The sequence below is a fragment of the Acanthisitta chloris genome, unplaced genomic scaffold (genome assembly GCF_000695815.1).
Source record: "Acanthisitta chloris isolate BGI_N310 unplaced genomic scaffold, ASM69581v1 scaffold4269, whole genome shotgun sequence".
Taxonomy (NCBI): domain Eukaryota; kingdom Metazoa; phylum Chordata; class Aves; order Passeriformes; family Acanthisittidae; genus Acanthisitta; species Acanthisitta chloris.
This window is the reverse complement of record NW_008689619.1, coordinates 1-10570: the sequence shown is the minus strand read 5'-3', so window position 1 is coordinate 10570 and position 10570 is coordinate 1. Positions and strand designations below refer to the sequence as shown.

Below are 10570 nucleotides of genomic sequence, written 5' to 3'. Positions count from 1 at the left end.
TTATCACTCTTGCACTGAACCAGTCAGTGACAGACTGGGATTAAAAATTCCAAACCACATGACAGTTCAAGTCAAGGGATTTAACTCTATGAAATGCCAAATCTGGCAGATCTAATTCTGCCTGTTTGCAAACCCAGGCCCAGGCGTTAGTGAAGACACAGAAATAAAAATAGTCCTTCCATCTTCAGTTACACATGTCCATTAGGCACCGTTCAGAGTTCAGGGAGTTAAATTTCATGACAGCTCGATCTGAAGATCCTCCCCATACTTTCGGATCAGCTTCATGTGGTTGTGGTCCACTGACCATTGCTCTGGGAGGTGCTTGGGCTGCATGCTGTCCAAGAAATGCTGCCGCCAGCGTCTTTCCAACTGCATAAGGGAGCGCAGGCCTCCTTTAGCAAAGCACTGCACCACCTTCAGTCCATGTGGCATGTAGCTCTCATTGCAGATCCTGCCAGGACACAAGCAGAGTTTATTTTCACACAAGCCCACTGTCAGGCTCTAGATCTGTCTCCAGTGAACAGCAAGACACTGAAGATACTTTCAGCTGCAAAGTTTAATTACAGACACATGGTAAGTTAACCAAGAGGGAGAGGTTTAAGCTTTGCTTCAATGCCAGACTGCTTTCTGGAACACAGTTACACTGGGACGCTGGTTTCTCTGAACTGAGAAAGTGTTCTTCTTTTATAGCAACATTAAACAAAGCTCTCAAGGCTCATTACAATCTCCTCAGGAGACAGACTGCAAATTTCTCAAGGCAAGAACTGTACGACACTCCAGAGCACTGATCCTGCCACTGAGTTCCCTGCCTGGATAGGTTCTGAGTTATAACACTGGCACATTACAAACAGCAGTGAGCATAAAAAGGAGAAAATACTGATTTCATGCAGACAGAGACTACGTACTAGTTAAGAAAAGATATCTGGGGAGGTTTTGAGAAAGAGGAGACTTCTGTTATAACTGTCCTTCAGCCTCCCTTCCTGATCTGTCCTTCAAAAGAAGCATAAGATGTTGGAGGGGAAGATGGAGAGCAAGAACAGAAGAGGGAGGGAAGAGGGGAAGAAACAAGAGCTGCAGTTCACAGACCACTGCTGGGTTGAGGACAACCAACAAAAACAAAACCAGTACGAAATGCAACATAAATGACTAAAATCTTACATCCACTGATGGGCTTGTTATACCTGGTTTCCAGACCAGCTGCCTCCTGAAGCATCTCTGGGGTGACTGTCTCTGTGTTAAAGAAGTCCTTGATGCTCTGCAGCAGCTCTGCCCGCCGGGGGTCAGGCAGGCTGTCTGCATTCAGCAGGGCTCGCGCCCCCGAGCGCACTTGCCTGCGCAGAGGGTCCTCCAGCAGACGCACACCCTCCTCGGAGCCGATGGGGGCACCAAACTCCTCAGCCAGCTGCTGTTTGAGATGGTTGTCATAGTAATTGGAGATGGCATGGCAGGACGTGCAGAGTAGGAGCACATCATGGGAGTTGTGGTCCTTCATCTGGATGGGGAAGTGTCTTCGGTATTCGTGAGGAACAATGTTCTTCCTAGAGAAGACGAAACAGACAGTCCATTACATTTGCCTGGAGCTGCTACTCCCCAATTCCTCCTCCTCATAGCCCAGAAGGGTTAACTAAAAGTAGTCCAGGAAAACAAAGATTATCATGATCAGGAGCCTAAGCACAGCAAGATATTCTTTTTATTGTCTTATTTTTATCCATTTTATTTGTAGTTCTCCCCACAGGTTTTCTGCATTTCTCTTTTTTCTCCTTCCAAAAATTCATCACTTTCAATAATAAAAAGATTCATAGTGTAAAAAAAGTAAATAAAATAATGCACTATAATATACTTCTCCACTAATCAGTAGCGGCTGCAAAGGCAAAAATTTCATTCTTTTTGACCCGATGAGCTTCAAGCTCACCTAAACGTTTCAAAAATATAAAGATTAAGCAGTGGAAGGATTAGTCCAGCTATTTTCAGAAGGGGATGCCACTCGAACAGCGTGTGCTGGCACACTGCTGCCCCCATCATTCCAACTGCAGCACATACATGTTCCACATGCTTTACTCCCTCCTAGGATCGGTATCTCCTGCCTCTAAGAGGAAATGCTGAGCTCTTAAGTGTCAAACTTGCCCAGACACATACAACTACAGAGCATACAAACAGTGATAGCCCAGTCAGGACATAAACACAATGTTTCAGGGCACTAACCAAGCTTCTGGATGCCAAATAGATGCAGACCTCAGTCCTGTTTTAAAAGATGCATTTTTCTCCTATCCACAGAGCAACTCACCGGATATAGGATTCTCGCTTGCCACATACAACACACAGGTTTTCTTTGACTGTCAGATAATAATCAACTTGAGACTCAGGACGTCCTGAAGGCTCAAACCGCAGCTTCACCACAAATGGGTCTGTGCTAACTAGCTCTAAAAGGGTAAAGGCAAAAAGAGACTATTCAATACAAATTTGTATTTGAAAGCTAAAATAACAATGCTACAACATCGGAGTCATCCTAGTGAATCTTCACCAGTACTTCCAAAAAGAAAGGATACCAAAAATTCTTGCTCCATTACCTCCATTATCTAAGAAACAGGGAAAAAAAAAGAAAAAAAAAAAGAAAAAAAAAAGAAAAAAGCTGTATTTCAAATACCAACAGGAAAACTGTCGTTCCTACCTCCAATTCCCTTATCCAGATACCACTGAGCCTTCTTGCGATCACAAGTGCACAGGGGCTGTCCATCTGGTGCATGCAGGAAGCAGTTGTCATACAGTGGAGATTTTCTGTGAAACAAGGGCAGCATTACAGCAACTGTAACAGCATGCCAAAAAACCAGAGCTCTCTATAGCCATGTGTGCCACACTGCAATTCATGACTGACTGACAGGAGTGTCCCTGAACACACACTCAAGGCTGCTGAGACTGCACAGGCTGCTGCTAAGGGAAGCAAAACATCTCAAAGTTTATCTAGGATTCACCAACTGACTCTAAGGTATCTTTGCTCTCCTGCTGCCAACAGAATTGTAACTCTGAATCCCAGTTTTCAAGAGATGCCATCCGTGATGACAGCCTTTAAAAAAAATTATATAAAAACAACAGGGAAGTCACAAGGGATGATGAGCTAAGAGCAAGCTCAAAGAGAGTGTCAATTTACAGGCAAGACAGTTTCAAGGACCAGCTGCCTATGCCTGTATTTTAATGTCTTATTAAGAAAACTTGTCTGAAAAGTTAGTGTGAATAGCAATTCCTTCATTCACACAAGAGAAATGCTCCAAAAAGGCTCTTGCAGCACTGGGAACTCAAACACATGAGTCCATGAAAACAATGAAGCTGAGCTGAGACCCTCTGAAACACGGGCCCCAACCTTTAGCAGTGGTGAAGAACCCTGCTTGAGCAGTCTCTGGTGGTTTGTGGCAGTGTGTGGAAGGGCTCTGTTTTGCAGAAAACGTTTCCTTACTCTGCCACCCTCCTCCAAACAAAAATGAAGAGTGGAGCAGGCTGGGGTTGGAGAGGACCTGGAAGGAACAGACCAGGGATACAGACATGTCACAGTATGCTGAGGAAGTTTCCTTTCTTCTCTCCAGCAAGATTGTATAATTAAGTACCCAGTAGAGCTCTATCAGCTAAAAACATTGATACACAGCCTATGTAATCTGATAAAAAGATTTTTTTCTGAGGTGTATGGGGGGGGGGGAACCCAATTAAACTATGATACAGGAGGTCTTCTTCCACTAAGCATCAATGGTTCAACTCAGCCACCATGACAATTTGATTACTTCCCAACTGTAAATGAATAAACAATAAAACTAAACAGACTTATAGAAAGGAAGAGTGGAAAAGGCCTTCTAAAATCACACTGTTATTACAGACCAGAGTCACACTGCTGGAAATACTGTAAAAAACAGTGAGTCTACAGATCTCTCATGAAGTCAAGTGCAGTTAAAAACAAAAACAAACAAAAAAAACCCCACAAACATGGGGAGATCTCAAATGAGCTTGGAATGCAATTTTGTTTAAATTTTAATCCTCTCATGAGGTGCAGTCCTCCTGTCTTGTGTGACACAGCCTCCAACTCAAAAAAAAACCATCTGGAGGGACTTGCTGTGTACAACATAATACTGTTAATGGCTGCTAATGAAATCAATATTATTGACTACATTAAAATGTCTCCATTGCCAATCCAATAAACTTGAAAAGGAGAAAGCAAATACTAAAATGTTTGGCCTTGTTTCCCAATGATATGTACATACAGTTTGAGTTCCTAAATCCAGTGATAAATTTTATAAGATGTATCCCAACAAAGCCAAACATACTAGCTCCCCACATTTTCCACTGCATTGAGCTTAAAGAGACTTCTCCAAATTCTTTGAATCTAAAAATAACTGAACTTTCACTAGAAAAAGGCCATAAGAATTTAGGATCTGCTCCACAAAACTGCCTGTGGGGACAGGGATCCTGAATCCTGCAACAGCTGCCTCTGCAAGGCCAAAGCAGTACTGTTCCCTCCTCTCTCTCCCTGGCCAACACAGAAGGGCAGTGCTTTGTTGCTACCACAGACTGTTCCTTCCTGTGCCCTCTGGCACCTCATGTCTCGCCCCTGTTAACCTTAGGTTTCAGGTCTGCTTGGTACCCTGTCATCTGTGCAGCCACAGTGACACAGGACAGCAAAGTAAAAACAACAGTCCATGAGGCAGATCCCGATGAAAGGACAAGCTCTATGCAGTTGCCACCTTTTCCCTGGAGGAGACAGGGCACAGCTGTTTGAGCAGTAAATGACACCTGGACAGCCAACCATGTCCTGCTGGGACTCTGCTCTCACCTAATGCTTTCACAGAAGGAAGGGCAAAAGTTGAAGACAACACCTCAACTTGCCCATGACTTAGTACACATCCAAGTGCTGCCCCTGCTTCCAATACCACATAGAGGAAAACAAGGAAACCAGAAACAGAACCTGGCTCTCATGACTGTTAGGTCCTGTGTTTTCCTTTCTTAGCTTAGATTATCCACTTTATTCACTGCATAGAGCATGAGGCATCATTCAAGTTTTTCCATCTGCAGTGCAAAGCGTAACGTGCTCACAGACTTACCGTGCAGAGTATCCCACACCCAGAGGCTTTCGCTTCTGCCTCCGTGGGTCTCTCGTCGTCTGACTGCCAGAGGCCTGGCCATTCACCCACGACTTCCGATTCTTGCTCTTCTGAGGGGAACGTCCCTCTCCACCCTTCTCCTCTCCTGTGCCACCACTCCTCCTGCCTCTGAATGGGATGTCCACCAAGCCCCGGCATTTACCAAGTGCTTTTTCCCAAGCAGTGACAAAGTTTTCACCTTCAGATGCAGCAGGGAGACTAGCAAATCCCAGCAAATGGAGGAACAGAGCCACTGAGACCTGGGCATCCTTAGCAGCATAGAGAACCTGCAGAAAAGCACAGGCGTCAACATACCGACAAACTGCAAATGCTTCTAAACATTACAAGTCTTTAACATTTGGTACAGTAAAGACATAAGGTGGATTAATTTCCTTTTGTTCACACAAAGTTTTGCCAGTTGCACTTTCATAACATCACCATACCCAACATTTTTAGGGTCAGTCAGACCTGAAGTAGTTGTGGATGTTCCCAGGAACTGGAAAGGACTGAAAAAATTCAGGTCGGCCAGGCCTTAAACACTCTCCTACCCCACGAAGTCTTCCCTAACTAATCAAAAGCTTCCTTGTGCCATACTGGCTACGAACGTTCATCGTGGTGCTTTGTCCTGTCACTCCCTCTACCGGCCACTGGTACTGCAGACATTTGCAGCGTGACTAAATAAACAGCAGTCGGGGAAACCATCCTGCTCAAAAGAAGGTGAACAAAATCTCCAGTGTCATTGCACTGACTGCTACCGGCTGAAGAAAATAATAAAAAGGTGAGGTTTAGGAAACGCTTCTTCAAGGGAACTTGTCTTATAGATCTTTCAGAACTAAAGGAAAATAAGGGTCAAGAATCCAGGGAGAATAGCAGAAAATTATTTTCATGGAAAAGAAGGAAAATGCAGGCAGATAGTCTGAAATTAACTTTAGACCACAGTCACACAAGGTTTTGAGGCAAAACTCAAAGAGGCTCAGATCTCCATGTTGTAAAGTCTCTTTTTCTACTAAGAAAGTTACTTTTCCTCCCAAAACACTATGCTGAAGCGGAAGACACACCTGATCTCGTGTCAGCTCTTCTGCCTCCCAGTTGCTGCAACGCACATGAGGAGACTTGTCAAGAGGGCAGTTCAGGACTTTTTCAGCTAAAGCCTTAAGGCTAAGGCAGTTGTGAAGTAGATCCTTCCTTCAGTTTAACAAAGAAAATGAAACACGTTAAAAATGAAACTATAGACTCATGCAAATTCAGATGGTCTCATACACCCTGAATCTGCTGGAACACAATGGACATGATGCACGACTCCCACTCAAACAGCACACAACCCTGTCAGCTTTACAGGCTGAGACTCTGTTAAAATGTCCTTTCTACATTTACTGAATATCTCATGTCTGCAATATGCAAAACAGGCAAGGTTGGGAGTTGGTAACATTTAAGATGGAAGTGTTTGGCCCTGAACTACTCACTTCTGAAATAAAGAGGTCCATCATAAAGTGATGGAATACCTGCCTCAAGGATCCATCAGGAGCACAAGAGCCAGGAATTACTCATAGGAACCCTGGACACTAGACAGTAAGTCCATCCTCATTACTAAAATGGCACCATCAGGCCAGCAAACCCATGGTCTAGGTCACTAACACTAACTCATACTAACACCCAGGCATACATATAACTGTACGTGAAGAATATTTGCAAGTAAAACATTTTGTTTTAGGAAGAATAAAGGATGAGAAAATGACTTCATACGTGCAACCTTTCCATGGAAGCATTGCTATTAAAAGAGAAAATTAGAGCTGGTTTATTTATTAATCTTTCAAGAAATCTTGAAATTCAACAGTTCCACTTATGTGCTGTCAACACATTTAGCCCATACTTCCAGGCAGTGTATTCAAACATCTGATGGCACAGTGATCCCTCACTGCATTACCTCACTGTGCCTGGATTTCTTAAAAGCTGAAGCATGATACTCAGCAAAGTCCATATGGGCATTGCATGAGAAGACTAACAGACACAATTAGCAAATGAAGATCTCATTTCCATTAAGACCACAGAATAGAAGCATGACATGTTCTTGGGCTGCAGCTATCAATGCCCATGCTCTATAGCCACCCTGAGAACTCCAGACTCACCAGCCTGAGATCATTCAGCATATGCAAATTACTTTTAAAATACTTCCAACTGAAATGATGCTGCAGAGCTGCCTCTGTCTTCAGGCACTTACCGCTGTCTCATGGCTAAATACCGGAGATCCACGCTCCCTTTGACTGGAAGACCATAATCATGAAGTAACTTGCAAGCATCTTCCCAGCATCCTACTCCAACTTTCAACACAGCACTATCTGCCATGATGTCCAACAGGGTCTTTGGGATAGTCTGTCCACTGGCAACAAGCCTGGTCAAACGAACAAGAATGCAGAGGCCACTGGAAGAAGCCATCTGTAGCAGGGATACAGGATTTGCTTTTCCCTCCACAGATACCTGTAATGAAGCAAAAAATCAGAGTCCAAGTTATAGTATTATTAGTAATACTGGAGCTGGATCAAACTGCAAAAGAGGCCACAGAAGACAGGAAATACTTATCAGTTTATACAGTCAACTATTGTTACATGTCTGAAATTTCACTGCAAGTTATGTGATCTGTTTCACAGTATTACTGTCCTCAAGCTACTTCTTGCCATACTCCTACAAGAGAATCTTTCCCCCTTTTGCCCTTCCAACTCATAGTTGGGCTGGAGGAAGAAATCAGACACTTTCCTTAATCCAAGCCAGCACAAAGCCACACACTATATAAATGTTTATGGCAAACACATTGTTTAACTGTGGCTTATACCGATGGCTGTGGGATGAATACATTTCCAGCCAAACAACATCAAAGCCAGGCTTTATAAATTACTCAGAGCCTGTTTTCAGAGATCACACATGCAAATGTACAAGCAGAAAAGGAACTTTGCTTTCTGGTTGTCCCAGTGAGATTTATCAGTGCTCAAAGCCAGGCTGGAAAAAGCCTTGAGCAACCTGGTCTAGTGGGAGATGTCCCAGCTCATGGCAGAGAGGGCTGTGACTACGTGATCTCTAAGGTCCATTCCAACCCCTTAAGATACGATGATATGATATCTACTTATCAGTATTATCCTCCTTTTTGGATTTATTATTCTTAAGGTATTGCTTCTCAAATATGTAGGTGGATTTAAAATAGGGTAAGCCCAAGCTACTCCTACCTAGTAAATCACCTTTAAAGAGATCTTACACAAAACACATAATGCTATATTTACTCTTAAAATTATCTCTATAATTAGTAAAGTAGATTTATCACATGAGAAAACAAATACAACTAGTGAATTAAAAACTTACAGTCAGCACACTTAGACATAAGAGCAATCAAAAGTAGCAGCTACTTCAGTGCTGTTATGAAAGACAATCACCCAGGCAGTTAGAATAGTTGGTCCTCTTGTATCCATTTAAGCATAGGAATCACTCTGACGTGCGGAAACAAACTCTACAGCTCCGAAGAGTTATAAAGCAGGTATGTTTATTGTGACACCGGGTGCAAGGGGGATCTCTCCACCTAACTTGCACACCAACTATCCAAACCTTTTACTACTTATACATTTTGGAGAACAAAGAAATCAGTGCTCATGGGTCACAAGTTACCTAGCTCTTATTAACTAGTATTCTATCCTCTATTGGTTAGTGATTTTCTCCCTTCTCATGCTAATTGGCATCTTTTAAGTCGGTGGCTTCTTGGGGATCTTCCATGGGGGTTTTGGATGGTCTCTGGTGGTCCCTTGTGGTTGTTGAAAAGATGTGCATTAGTGTCCTTTCCATGAATTTTGAGTCTTCCTTCCATATATGGTCTTGGCTTAGCTCGTTATCTTGTTTGCAATTATAAAGTTCCTTATCTTGCTCTTGGTTGACTTCTGCTGGCTCCTCTGCACTCCTCCAGGAAGACCTGGTCACAGGTGTGAGAATTTATGTCCTTGGGTGCATTCTTGTCTGAAGCCCCTTACAACAACTCCCCCTTTGAGACTTACTCAGACAGCTAGTCTTAGATAAGTTTCAATTAGCACCACTAATTTTGTAACATAATGAAGGACTTTGAAAGCAACAGAACTACTTGAAACTCATATATGACAAGAGAAGGGTGCAAATGGTACAAAGCTGTAAACAATGTAATCTGAGGCTTTTTTTTTTTAATATACGTTATTTCTTGTTAACCAAATTCCTATACCCTTCCCCTACCAGCAAACATTCCTCAATGATCACACCAGCTAAGCAACTGATGAGCACCATCTGGATGCTGCGGGAGGAGTCTTTGTAAACTCAGCATTTTGCCATTATCAACTCGACCCTCAATGACTTCCTGTTGCAATTTGCAATCTAAAGGAGAGGCTCTTCTTGATCACTCACCCACTCACAATCGATTCCCAGCACCGGCCACCTCTCCAGCTCCTTCTTCAGCAACGGTTCAACGCAATCCCACTCCTCCTGCTCTGAAACTACCACTATGTCTGTAGGATGGGCATTCTCTCCCCAGGAAAACATGGGAGGTCTGAAGAAGGAAACCACCTCCTTATCTTCTGCCTTATTGAGTTTCTCATCTCCTGACTTTACAGCTGCTTCCTCTTGCTGACTGGCTTTTCCCCTCCGACGTTGGGTTGCTTTCCACAGCAGCAGGCCTCCCACTGCAACACCCAGCAGGGTCCCCACCGCAATCGTCACTGCTGTTTGCCTGGGCATTGTTTTCTCCCACTTTGCCTCACCCACTCAAAACAGCATTGCAGGATTTCATTATGACCTGCAAAGAAAAATGAGAGAGGTGGAAATTCGACAACGTAATGAAAGGCGTTTGGAGATATTAAATACACACAATGGTACCATAATAAGGTTCTAGCCATGACTTGTAATCATGACAACAAAAGGACCCACTCTGATAGACTGGGGGTCTGGGGACAGACTGCTGCAGGGGTGGGCTGGGCAGTAATAGGAGACTGAATGCTGCTGTTGGTTGGTCACACCACCAAAAACTAACTTAAAGGGAATGCACTAATTTATACTAGTGCAAACAGATGCTTCCACAAACTCTGATATTTCAGAAATAGTCACGGATATAATCAGCATCTTTTTAGCTCAGTCTGGAACTAGATAACCTAAACAAGGGCAAGAAGAAATTGCTGCAGAATAAGCACGTCCATTCATGCATTAGTAAATAATTGGCATTTGTCCATTACAGTCCCATCCGTACTAAGGTCAAATGGCTCTCTAGGCATTGAAAAGCCCTAAAGAAGTAGCATCTATTTATAACGTAGCTTTCCCTCTACCAGACCAAAGCTTAGTACTCCAGCAAACTGAAACCAATCCTGCCCCGCATCCCCAACACACCGCGCTGTTTCTCAAGGGCTGCCCTTACACACACTTCCACACACCACAAGTTCTGGTGCCGGCGCTACCGCAGCCCT

The 10570-nt window shown here is 43.5% G+C and overlaps 1 protein-coding gene across 1 annotated transcript; it reads right to left on the bottom strand.

Annotated features, from left to right (window-relative positions):
* Positions 1-234: 234 nt before the first annotated feature.
* Positions 235-9851, bottom strand: EXD2 (exonuclease 3'-5' domain containing 2). The gene is made up of 8 exons (XM_009081481.1): positions 9522-9851; positions 7336-7592; positions 6176-6302; positions 5079-5404; positions 2669-2775; positions 2285-2420; positions 1182-1538; positions 235-451 (listed from the first exon to the last, which is right to left on the bottom strand). Exons 1-8 carry the CDS (start codon positions 9849-9851, stop codon positions 235-237), a joined length of 1857 nt encoding a protein of 618 aa, XP_009079729.1.
* Between the last annotated feature and the right edge of the window lie 719 nt (positions 9852-10570).

Coding starts and splice junctions, on each gene's coding strand:
- EXD2 (XM_009081481.1), bottom strand. CDS start 9,851: ATGCCCAGGCAAACAGCAGTGACGATTGCGGTGGGGACCCTGCTGGGT. Junction 2,776..5,078: donor GGTGTGGGATACTCTGCACG/GTAAGTCTGTGA, acceptor CTTGTTTCACAG/AAAATCTCCACTGTATGACA. Junction 1,539..2,284: donor AAGCGAGAATCCTATATCCG/GTGAGTTGCTCT, acceptor CGTCTTCTCTAG/GAAGAACATTGTTCCTCACG.